The following is a 13,763-nucleotide window of genomic DNA, read 5'->3' as shown; positions in this document are numbered from 1 at the left end:
TGACTATAGCGAATAATTTTCATATTACATATATCAGCTGGCGAACTGAAAACAGTACAGTACTATTCGATTGTTTCCTGTTTGGATTAAGCTGCAAGGAAGGGGATCCACAAAGTTTATACCGCAATGTAAATGCGTGTCCAGATTTATGATACCTGCACTTTCTTACTGAAATGCTCGCCTCCTGTTCTTGATGTATCATCAGCAAATGATTTCGAAAAAAATAGTGATTTTATAATGTGAAACAGAATTGATACTTCTGTTAATAATCGTGCAGGCACAACATTGTTACTGTGGAAGACAATAGAGAGGCATAGATATATGAAAGAAGAAAGAAGGAATGTTCATTTTTTTCTGATTAATGTTTTGTGGATAGAGTTAAGCAAAACAGGACATTTACTTCAAGTTATATATTTAATGGTACAGTTTAACATACATTAAATCTGAATGATGATCTTCCCTCTTAGTCAAAATAAGTTACAATCTATGTTGTAATATAGAAAAGATTTTCACAGAATATGAAAAATAAAATACAGACTTTTCATACATTAGACTGATGACAAAAAATACATATGACAGGTTTCAAAGGAATATTCCTTAAATTTCATTCTTGTCAAGACTATACTCTGAGAAAAAATAACAATTATACATCTGTTAATCTCATGCCATGAAGCTGTCTTTTAAAATTAATTATGATTTATGTTAAAAAAGTGTCTTTTGGATGGTACATATGTTTATACTTTAATTCACTCAAATGTATAAACAGTATATAATGACATATGTTAAAATATATTGATTCGTGCATTTGCCTTGATATGTGTTTGTGGAAAGTATGTTGCATTTTGCATCACCTCATATAAATATAATTCACACTAAACTTTAATAGATCTTATGAAATGTAAATTTCAGTATTAAATTATATTTAAAAATACTTTTCTTTATTTGATATGTATCGCAATGGATGTTTTTGTTAGTGTTTTAGAGATATTAAGTCATGTAAATTTCTTGTAATATTTTAAAGTATAATTGAATTAAAATATGTAGTCATATAATATCTTCAATGATGCAATTAGTTTACTGTAAATGAAATTAAGGAAGACAACTGTGTGGAAACATGTTGCAATAAAGTCATATTTCTCAAATATCACAACAGCTTATAATGAGGCCATAGACGAGAGGAACAGTGAACACTATCGATGAGGATGTTCTATACTTTTAAGAGATAACCTTGTGATATTATGCTGTAGTTTTTGTCAGTGGTATTTGTAATCTCTTACACATCTGTAACTTCACTTTTTTGTCATTATGTCAGCAGTTGTCTATATTATTCTCAACATTAAATATAAACATCGATTTATTATATATTTTATTCATACAGGAACATCAACATAGATACATAAATTTTCAGGGATTGCTGGGAGTATAGGACAGACTTGGTAATATATATGCAGCAGTCATTAGAGCATTTTTGTGTTAAATGAAGCTCATAATTTTATAACTTATGAGAGGATTTGTCAAAGTAACTTTCCAGGAATTTTTAGCCACATATTATAATGCTTCATAGGTTGCTTCGAATGCCCATCTTTTACTATAACGCTGAATGTGAATTTCATCAGAGCAATGTCTCATACACTTGCACCATGTTGTGAATGAAATGGGATTCACAATCATGCTATGCTTAATATCTCATCAAATATTTAAAAACAAGTTTTTTCTGTTCAGTATGAATTCTTGCTTTGTAATTTCGTAGAAATATAATATGCTTTTCGTTCATAGAACTTCATTCCTAAAAAGTTTTAAAGGTACTATGACAATGCAGCAGTATAATACTGTTCTCCTTATCAAAACATTTCAGTGACTTCTTTATTGAATAAATCCACTGCACTTAAGGATACAGAGATAAGGAAAACAGACTACCGCGAAATTTATTTAACTTGTTATTTACTACAACAATTTTATCAAAATCCTCTCATAATAACAATGCAAAATGAAACTCTAAGCCTGTGAACGTTTACGATGAACATGGGGAGTTTCAGAGATTAACTACTGCAAGGACACTCATTCATTCTATGTAATGCTTTTCAAAATCCAGAGAATTTTTGAATATTTTCTTTGTTTGTGTACGCCATAATCACAAGATGATTTATATAGGCCTTAAGTAATCATGTGTCTTCCAATTATTTGCGACGAATATGATTAAATGAAGCCACTTTCCCAGTAATACGTTTCTCCCCTGCAGTGTGCTCTATGTCTTCCTTCACTTGGTCGGCAGCAACAGGACCAATGCAGATGAGGGGATCTTTGAAGTACGAACAAACCTATAAGAGCAACAGACAAAATTAATGTAAGCCACATCACGCACTGGAATTCCGAAATTACTTCCTTTTGCAATTTCGGATTCTATTAATGGGTAGCATGTAACTGTAACTTGCACTAACCTTGCGAGGGGCCTGGCGGTGACGTCTCTGCAATTGGCAGCACAGACCTTTACTGATGTCACATTCACTGCTCATAGTACAGTCTTCACCTGGAAACAAATACAATTGTCAATTTCAGACTGACATAAATATATGCAAGGTTTAAGCTGTAAATGATATCAAAGCTTTTATAGCGGTCACCACACTGAGAATTCGCTGCTGCAAGTCCATCGCAAAGAGTAAACACTTCAAAAAGGGATCAAAATGTATTGTTGCTGACAAATTTCCATCGCCTCACACTCATTTATTCATTCGATCCCCGCGAAACCCTACATTTCAGCAGGATAATGCACGACCGCACGTTGCAGTTCCTATGCGAGCTTTCCTGGATACAGAAAATGTTCGACTGGTGCCCTGGTCAGCACATTCTCCAGATCTATCACCAATTGAAAACTTCTGGTCAATGGTGGCCGAGCAACTGGCCCGTCACAATACGCCAGTCACCACTCTTCATGAACTGTGGTGAAGCTGCATGGGCAACTGTACCTGAACACGTCATCCAAGCTCTGTTTGACTCAATGCCCAGGCGTATTAAGATCGTTATTACGGCTAGAGGTGGTTGTTCTGTGTACTGATTTCTCACGATCTATGCACCCAAATTGTCTGAAAATGTAATCACAGAAAATGGTTCAAATGGCTCTGAGAACAATGGGACTCAACATCTGAGGTCATCAGTCCCCTAGAACTTAGAACTACTTAAACCTAACTAATCTAAGGACATCACACACATCCATGCCCGAGGGAGGATTCGAACCTGCGACCGTAGCAGTCACGCGGTTCCAGACTGAAGCGCCTAGAACCACTCGGCCACTGCGGCCGACGCCTCACACTCAAGCTCACAAACACAGGACGAGATTAGAGCACAACATCAAGTCCCATCGCACAGAAAAACAAGTAAAACTTAATTTTTGTAAAACATCAAGCGTATAAAATTCGATATCTTTGGAGGGACAAAGAGTTGGCATAGTGTCTTAATAATCTGAAGCATTCACGGAGTCGTTAAGATAAAATATGAATGACATTTTAAATTTCTTGTGGCAGAAGAAACTCATTTCGGAAGACACGTGTTGTGTCAGCTGCCAAAATGCAGCAATGTGGAAGCTTTGCTCATTCCTACACAATAGTAATGCGCTCTACGAGAATGATCTGTCCTCTCTCTGCATTCCCCTGTTACAATCTCACCCGTCCTAAGCGTACAATCGAACGGGGTTTGGAGGTTGTAATAGCAGTTGATTGTAACGTAATCTTTGTTCCATTTTATCTCGTAATACTGATGTATTACATTTTACTGACGGAAATGGAAAACCACTCCAGTAAACGAGGAAAACGTAGTAAAAAAAAAACCTTAACAACCATGGCTACCAGATTTCTGATTGTTCATTCCGTACATCATTTTCTCCAAACGAGGTTTGTGAAGCATTATGCCCTAAAAAAAATTCACCAAAATGTAAAAATTGCAATATACAAAATATTTTGAATATTCATATTTGTGTCTGCGCGCTATTTGAAGTGTAGAGATATTTAGTTGTTGTTTTTGATACGATCAACATAGCTTTAGTATGACTGGATCATGATCGCTATTATAGCATAGATGTAGAAAGTATCCCCACTGCCATTTCGAGCGGTTTAAGAAAACAAAGAAGCAGTCGTACCGCAGTTCGAGCCTTGTCGCCGACAGTTACAATGCAACACCTACAATGAACAACATAATTAAAGGATCAGTTTTCCGAAAGCCCGTAACTGCGACCCAGTGCGACGCTTAAGTTTGAAAGTTCGCTCTAAGTTGCGTATAACCTTCTTGTGAAATGGCACAAAAGTGTGCCGCTCTGCGACGTCACCCTCGGGATCGACGAAAGGTCGTCACAGCCCGTCTTATCAACATTTCATCCCATTTCGACCGGCTTTGAATTTACGCATTCTTCTTATGAGTGGCGGCGCTGATGAGCTCGATGTTGAGCGCCCGTAAGCCCCAACACACACTTATGAGTGGCTGAGGAAAACATTCCAGACTCACCGCCGCTCAGAAAATGCTACACGTGGTGGCGTTTAGGGGAATCAATGCAAGCACCCCCTTCCGTGGGATATCGACTCTCGCACATTTCGCCATCAAAATAGACAGTTCGCGGTCACAACTGTTGCGAGTGCTGACTCCCTCAGTTGTTTTAACGCTTCTCTAAGGACAATTTGGGACTGCATCCCCATCAACGTTGTCGCACCCGTTATATGGAGTGCAACAATTTTTGCTCTAGTGTACAGATTGGAACATCCTGCCTCGGGCATGGATGTGTGTGATGTCTTTAGGTTAGTTAGGTTTAAGTAGTTCTAGGGGACTGATGACCTCAGAAGTTAAGTGCCGTAGTGCTCAGAGCGATTTGATTTTTTGAACAGATTGGAACCAGTAGGGACCATTCAACACCATTCGACGAAATCTGAACGTGATTTGAAGCAGATTAGGGTGCTTACGCTTTTTCAGCGCTCCTACTTTGTGTCCCCTTGTGCCGTGCTCAGGGGGACGGATGCGACATTAATACATGCATGAAGAAAACAGCAAACTGTCTCTCTAAGACCGCTTAGTTCGGCAAAACCCTCGGTGACACCTGCCCACCTTTATTGAGAATTTTAAAAATGTACAGGCAGATGCAGTGACGGAACCTAGGAGCTTCCACACCTGCAAGCCCTTCGATAGTCTAAGATCCCAGATGGCTGACGATCATGCGCAAGAGAAGCAATGTCGTGGCAAACGAGTAGCAGCATAGCCTGCCCGCAAACGCCTGGTACTATCTTTACGGCTGTGTCTGTACAGGCTGGTAACGAAGTGCTGGACCTCCACGCCTCCTCACAGAACGCAAAGGTCGGAGTCCTCTCCGCCCTGGAAATCGGGATAGACGGCTATCTGTCGCAGATCTGACGATAGAATACAGAGGTAGTGCAGGTACAAGTGTTCAAGGTCACTCCGTCACAGATCATTATATTGAAGATGTGGCTTCGCAATAGACGACCCCTAAGTGTTCCGCTGTCGATCCAACGATGTGGTCTGATCATCAATTATGGTTGCAGCGGGCATGGGTGTATCCATTTTCGACGTGAATCAATGGAAAGTGTCGGCTGGTCGGATGAATCACGTTTTTTGTTACACTGTTATCCAGGTAAATGGCTGCTAGCAACATGCACTGTGCTACGGACAGAGGCCAATGGGGGCAGTATTATGTAAAAGGGGAAAATCACCTGGAATTCTACTGAACCTGTGGCAGTAGTCGAAGCCACAATCACAGCTGTGGACTACGCGAACATTACTGCGTATCACCTATATATCTTCAAGTTTGATCTCTTTCCCAGTGGCAATGGCATGTTCAGCAGGTTAACTCCGTATCACGAAGACAGAATCGTGCTGCAGTGGTTTGAGGACCATGATAGTGAACTTACGTTGTCTTGGCCACTGAATTCGCTTGATCTGAAACCGATGGAGATATTTCATATGTTATTGGCTGCAGATCTCCATTCATAAACCACCAGCCCATAAATTGCGAGAACTGTGTGAACTGAGACTAAATACCTGGTGCTGTATACCTCCGAAAAACTACCAAGTACTTGCCGAATCCATATCACGCAGAATAACTGCTGCATTGCGTTCCCAAGGTAGACCAACACTTTATTAAGCAGGTGGTTATAACATTTTGGACATCGGTATATTTGGTTTAATATTTATCACAGATCCACAAATAAGTAACTAAACGAACATTTCCCACAGTAATTTTGCCATCCTCGTGTCATCTTTGTGATAGATTTAGAAATTTTAGAATGTCTTTCATGTGTGGAAGGAGGTAAGATTAAGGTTTTACATCCAGATGGTGATGAGGTCATTAGAGATTGAGTTCAAGATTGGACTGGCGAAGGATGGGGAAGGAAGCGGTTTAAAGTTCCGTCGACGTCGAGATCATTAGAGATGGCGGCCAAACTCCAACTGGGGATGGATGGTGAAAAAATGGTTTAACGTCCCGTTGACGACGACGTCATTAGGGACAGACCTCCAACTCGGAATGGGGAAGGGTTGAGCAGAAAATGGTTTAATATCCCACCGATGAAAAGGACATTATAGACAGAGCAGACAGAGCTTACGCTCAGACTAAGGAAGGATGAGAAATGAAATCAAATGAGTCATTTTTAAAGGAACCATCCTGGCAATTTCCTTCATTGATTTTAGGGAACTTGAACTGTTGTCTTCCTGAATGCGAGTCCTCTGGCTTAGTAGTGTTGCCCTTCGCTCCCTGGTCTGTAGAGCTTAGGAGTTGGAGACAGGTGAGGCAATGGGTTCTACAATGGGGAATATAATCAGAAAATACTTACTGTACTGCTTCCTGTTGGTGAGAGGTGGCTGGCAAGTGCGGCCATCTGCGGAGTCTGCACACAACAAACCCGTCTCGCAGTCGCTGTCTCGGCGGCACAGCTCCCCCTGTTTCAGCCCGTACGCGAATAGGCAGGACCCTACAACTGAAAAATATATCACCGCTGCTGCGGGCTCATCACGTCACAGCTTCCATAGGGCAGAATCTCACAGGCAAGGGACGAGGTAAGTCCTCATATTGACAATTTTGTGTCAAGTTAAAGAACACTGAGACAGTGGTACGACACCAAATGAAGGGCATGCGTTATCTGACGAACAGATTACACAAGCTTGCAATACTCGAACTGTAATTCTCTTATGCAGACACTAACACAGAAATAATCTTAGAAGAGGTAGCTGTTGTGGAAAACTAATAATTTTCTAATTTACAATGTGACAATGAAAGAAAACATAAATAGCGTTTTGCAGGACTCACTGCCATTCGACGTGGAAAGGCGATTGTGTACCTGAGATAGGAGCAACAACCAAGTGTAAGACACTGTCATCCAGAAAGTATCCACTTTAAATATTAGCTACATTGCAGCGAAATGAAAGTGTGACTAGCCTTGCACAACGTGAAAGACGTTCATTGGCCACACAGTAACGTATATTAGATACAAACGAACAATTGCGGGGGTCATTTTCTAAACTAAAAGATAACTAGAACCCACAAAGATAGTTACAGTCAAATGAGAAAACACTGATGAGCAAAGTTATCGGTGGAAATAAATGGAAAATTTATTAACATGAATTATAATAATAACTAATGAATGAGGTTCGTATTAGCATGTGACCATATGAGTAAGAAAACGCATAATGAAGTACAGCTGATGAAGTAATGATACAGCGAAAGCATCAGTGAAACAAAACATTTCCACTTACAGTCACAATTAATGAAATTCAAAAAAGACCGATAATCAGAGTGTCAGTTGCCTACAAGACACACCTGGTGCCTTTTTTTTATCGGAAACAGAGCTTAATATGTATAACCAAAACGTCGTTTCCTGTCGACAGAAAACTATTGCTACCACAGTTCAGCAGCACAAAAACGGTGAAGAGACACACCAACATAGGCACCCATGTGCCATAGGATTAACGACAAGTTGCACCTAACGAACCTCAGTAGTTACAATGAATATTTTTGGGGATAACTAGAATAAAGATTAACGTTCAACAACCTGAATGTGGCGAGATTATTTGAGACAGAACACAAGTCAAGATCAGGAAAGAAATGAGCGATAATTGTGTTGCCAAACTCGACACAGTTCTGTGAGTGGCAGCCGTCTTCAACTACAATACTGACGTCTGCAAGCATTAGCTTGTCAAAAATAAAACGACTGCTGACCTTTCTAATAAGAAGTTGAGGTATAGTGTGGCTTAAGCAGTCACTATTGCCTATTGTGGCTCCATGTGGGGTGGCTCTTTCCTCTCCAATACTTGTCCTATTAACAGCGTCACCCCCTGCGACTGACTTTTTTTAATGATTATTCCTTTTTATTTATGTGGGATCCTCCATCCACCCCTCACACTCCCGCCTGTCACTCACCGATTTCGCTTTCGTCAGCGCTGGCAAATAAGCCATAATTCCTCGGATTATCACTCGTAGGATATAACATTCACTACATCACGTTTACTTCCATATATGTCTGATATAAAATTAACAGGCTGATGTGGCGTGCGTCTTCTACTTTGAGTGCTTGTACTAAACAAAAACAGCGACTGCCTTCATTCTAATTGTTCCGCCCTTTATAACTTGGAGGATTCCATCCACCAGTCACAGACCTACATTTAACTTGCTACTATTGTCTACGTCAACGCTCGCACATTGGCCATAAGTACCCACATTATCCTTGGTAGACAAATGAAATTTGTTAGGGGCACTACGATCTTTTCAGTATGGGGCTCAGATTGTATAACCGAACTGAAATAGTAAATAGAATTGATAAACATCGGAGAGAAACTTCCAATGATGATAGTTCTCCTATTTGACAGATTTCAAAAAGTCAAAATAATGACACCTTCATTGGAGCCAGCATATAGACAACAATTACGCGAATTATTCGCTACAAATTGTATGTGTCTCCTACTGATTTTTAATACTTTTATTTGTACGATTACCTAGATTTTGTAGATAGTTTATATTTCCTTTATAGCTACATTTTTTGTACAGATACCTGATGATGGCAACGTCCAAAATATGTTGCTAGAATATGAAACTCAGCTTGGTACCAGAAAATGACTTTCCTTGAGAGACATAATCACGCGATTGTGGGCAGCACCAATTGATAGTCTGTATGTAATACCAGGCATACAAGAGTGAAACCGTTGACTCAAGGGTGTTAAGATATTTCTATAAAAAGTCTTTTCCTGTCAACAGGAGACTGCTGCTACAATAGTCCCACAGCGATAAAACGGTGAACACACAACGCTGTACAAACTTTTAGTACCTTCCCTTTGGATGTTGCTATAGAAAATAAGAAACGACATTCCAAACACTAACAAGGACATAACACACCAAACAATACGACACAGATATAAGAACACACTTACAGGTATTGAACAAGGGAAAGTATGAATATTCGCAATAAACAGTGGAAAGACAACAATAACATGACACAGCAGGAAATATTGTGAAATAATAAACACACATAATATAAATGCACATGGAAAAGTTAAATATCAACCTTAATACTAACGTACAGTATAACCTCGTTAACGGGAACTCGAATAAGCCGAACTCTCAATTAACGAAAAAAATTTTATTACCGGCAGGAAAACTGTATGTGCCAAAAGCTGATAATGAGGTGCAAGAAAAGCCATCGGAAGAAAGTGAAGAAGAAGATAAAGTGCTGGGTTTACGGAAGCTATCATTAAAATCGGCTGTGAAATTACGAAATATTATCGTTCCCATGACGTCAGCGGACTATGAACGAATATTATAACAAGAAGTTACGTACATGATTTGTGACTACTTGGACATTACAACCACTTTATTGAGTATACTTATTAAAATCTGTTTTTCATTTCACACGAATTTTTTAACACAAACTCCGGATTTTGCGGTCCCTTCGGATTCGGGTTAAAGAAGTTTAACTGTATTACATGCTTTCTCCCGAGACCGGTTAGGTCATTGACCCGCATGCACCAGTCTTTACAGCCTTTGAGCGCTTAACCTAAAGGAGGGACAGTGCCACTGGCCGGTTAAGTCCTAATGACTTGCATGCACCAGCCTTAGGCGTAGCACTAAAAAAATATGGGGACATAAAAAAAGTGTACACAATAAAATGACACAAAGACAAGAAAATACACTTGGCATAAACAGCAATGTCGGTGAATAAAATATGAAGGCGCCAACAAGTATGTATCATATCGCATAAAATCACACAGACACAATATATTCATAAGTATTCGATATGAAAGAAAGTGAAAATTTTCAAGCATAGAATGACAAACATGGTATACACAGCACAATTATAATTAAAAAAATGGGCATGTCATAATAAGTGATAGAAAATCACTTTGATGTCATTTAAATTGTAAGCTTATACGTACCACCTCACCCACAGATCCTTTGTCAGCTGTACCTCCTCTCGGATGTGATCATCTAGGGATGTCCACATCAATATGTTTGCATCTGTTTGGCACCTATATTCTGTGTGAGGCTAGCCACTCACACACTTAACACTTCCAACCAGATTGATACACAGCCACACCAATAGAGAATATCATATGCCAAAGGCATAATGATAACTCTCACAACTCGACAACCTGGGTATGGATTATGAAGGAGAATAAAGATGAGGGTTTAACACCCTTACAACAAAGAGGTTGTTAGAGATGGACCACATGCTGCGATTAGAGAAGCATTTCAGGGAAGTCAGATATATTAATTTCAAAGGAACCATCCATGTATTTGTCCTAAGCGATTTAGACTCAGCACAGAATTCTAAATGTGGATGGCCAGACCGGGATTGGGTCTGCTGTCCTCCCGAATGCGAGTCCAGTGTGTTACCACTGCATGACCTCACTCCGTATATTCATCAGGGTATAGGTACATTCGTCATTTCTGTGAGTATAACAGGCCTAGAAAACTAGATCAAGAGTGTTCCACCACCTGAACACACGCACGTGAAATAATTTAGCGGTGGCATTAAAGATGTTGAATGATGTTGCCGAACAACTCTACAGAAGAAAGACATACCTCACATTATGACTACAGAGAGCATCTAAAGTAGAACTGAAGCTTGAGAAACCTGCAGGCACTTAGAGCTACACTAATTAAGTGTGGATATTGGTTTCACCTAATGAAACAGTTGGCTGTATATTAGTTGTGACATGAAGTCATGCAGCTGTTATGGAACCGTGTTGAAACATACGTGAAGTTTTCAAAATCTGGAGTAGGTAGCTTTTGGTAAAGTCGTCCAGAGAATGGAAGCTGTATTTACTACTTAAGTTTAATAAGTTTCAGACACTGTCATTAGCACATATCTGTAGAAAACAAAATAAAATGTAGTAGGTGTAAATAAAAATAAAGTGAACTCCATGGGAAGAAAATCGGATTCACAAAAGATTGCAAACCATTTGAAGATACATACCCTGTAAGATCACGTTCATAATAGATACTGTAGTTACATGTTGCAGTAGTAACACTCACAAGCACAATGATAAAAGTGTGCTTATTTGTTATACTAAGATACATGTGCTGGCTACTGATACTCGGTGTGAGTGAGACTAATCACACATGTCCAACCAGACTGTTGAACACACACACCAACAGTGTAGGATCCCATGTAACAAATGGATAACGACGAGTCATACCTAGTATAGAGATACTGACGACTGAAGGCATTAGATTGTCACAAATTAAACGAATGCTGACCTTTGCAATAAGAGGTTGAGGTATAGTGTGGCTCAAGCAGTCACTGTTGCCGAATGTGGCGTGGCTCTTTTCTCTTCAATACTTGCACTAGTAACAGTGTCACCCCCTGCGACTGACTTTTTAAAAACTATTATTCCTTTTTATTTATGTGGGATCCTCCCACCGCCCATCACACTTCCGCCTCAATCACCAATTTTGCTTTCAAAAGCGCTGGCAAATAAGCCAAAATTCTTCAATAGCGTCAGATGTAGCGACTACCTTCATCCACCAGTCAGAGACCTACATTACACCTGCTACTATTGTCTTCGTCAACGCTCACACATTGGCCATAAATTCCCAGATTATCCTTCGTAGACAAATGACACTGCTTTTCAGTATGTGGCTCAGATTGTATAACCGAACTGAAACAGTAAATTGAATTGAAATAAATATCAGACACATTTTAAATAATGACAGTTCCCCTATTTAACAGGTCTCAAAAAGTCAACATAAAACACCTTCATTGGAGCCAGCATATAGGCAACCATTTCACAAATTATCATTCGCTAGGAACTGTATGTGTCTTCTACTGATTTTTAAAACTTTTATTTGACGATTACTTAGATTTTGTAGCTAGTTTTTATTTCATATAGAGCTACATTTTTTGTACAGATATATGATGATGGCAACGTACAAAATATGTTGCTATAATTTGAAACTCAGCTTGGTACCAGAAAATGACATTCCTTCAGAGACATAATCACGCGATTGTGGGTAGCACCAATTGATAGTCTTTATGTAATACCAGGCATACAAGAAAAAAACCTTGACTCAAGGGTGTTAAGATATTTCTACAAAAAGTCTTTTCCTGTCAACAGGAGACTGCTGCTACAACAGTCCCACAGCAATAAAACGGTGAACACACAACGCTGTACAAACTTTTAGTACCTTCCCTTTGGATGTAGCTATAGAAAATAAGAAAAGACATTCCAAACAATAACAAGGACATAACACACCAAACAACACGACATAAATATAAGAACACACTTACAGGTATTGAACAAGGAAAAGTAGGAATATTCGTAAAAAGAATGGAAAGACGACAATAAAATGACACAGCAGGAAATATTGTGAAATAATAAACACACATAATATAAAAGCACATGGAAAAGTTAAATATCAACCTTAAAACTAACGTACAGTATAACCTCGTTAACGGGAACTCGAATAAGACGTACTCATGGATAACGTGTAAAAAATATTATTCCCGCCAGGAATACTGTATGTGCCAATAGCTGATAATGATGTGCAAGAATGGCCATCGGAAGAAAGTGAAGACGATGAGAATACAGATAGCATTGCACCTTCCCGTCAGGAGATGTTTACAGCGATAGACTGATTAGAATGGTTCGCTTCAACATCTGACGTCAGTGCTGTGTTTACGGAAACTATCATTAAGATCGGTTGTGAAATTACGAAATACTATCGCCCTGATGAACATCAGCGAACAATGACCGAATATTTTCCAAGAAGGAACTTGGAATTTACAATCACTTTATAGTGTTATAAGTCTACAATAACGTGATTGAGAGTGTAGTGTATTACACATTAGTGTACTGCTGTACATGTATACTGCTTAAAATCTGTTTTCCACTTCACACGAATTTTTTTCACACGAACTCCGGATTTTGTGGTCCCTTCGGATTCGGGTTAACGAAGTTTAACTGTATTACATGCTTTCTCCCGAGACCGGTTAGGTCATTGACCCGCATGCACCAGTCTTTACAGCCTTTGAGCGCTTAACCTAAAGGAGGGACAGTGCCACTGGCCAGTTAAGTCCTAATGACTTGCATGCACCAGCCTTAGGCGTAGCACTAAAAAAATATGGGGACATAAAAAAAGTGTACACAATAAAATGACACAAAGACAAGAAAATACACTTGACACAAACAACAATGTCGGTCAATAAAAATTGAAGGCACAAAAATGAATATATCATTTCGCAAAAAATCACACAGACACAATATATTCATAAGCATTTGATATG

General features: G+C 39.2%; 1 protein-coding gene across 1 annotated transcript in view; it reads right to left on the bottom strand.

Moving 5' to 3' along the window:
- Window positions 1–395: 395 nt before the first annotated feature.
- LOC126299204 (ITG-like peptide) overlaps window positions 396–13,763 on the bottom strand; it is a 91,747-nt gene continuing 78,379 nt past the window's right edge. Inside the window, exons 4-6 of the mRNA XM_049990990.1 lie at window positions 6,822–6,965; window positions 2,439–2,527; window positions 396–2,318 (exon numbers count right to left, since the gene is read on the bottom strand). Of these exons, the coding sequence (XP_049846947.1) occupies window positions 2,178–2,318; window positions 2,439–2,527; window positions 6,822–6,965 (374 nt within the window). The 3' untranslated portion in view covers window positions 396–2,177. The remainder of the gene's footprint in view (window positions 2,319–2,438; window positions 2,528–6,821; window positions 6,966–13,763) is intronic.

This window comes from Schistocerca gregaria, chromosome X (genome assembly GCF_023897955.1).
Source record: "Schistocerca gregaria isolate iqSchGreg1 chromosome X, iqSchGreg1.2, whole genome shotgun sequence".
Lineage (NCBI taxonomy): Eukaryota > Metazoa > Arthropoda > Insecta > Orthoptera > Acrididae > Schistocerca > Schistocerca gregaria.
Note: the sequence above shows the minus strand (reverse complement) of the source record. Positions and strands in the feature narration are given on the sequence as shown.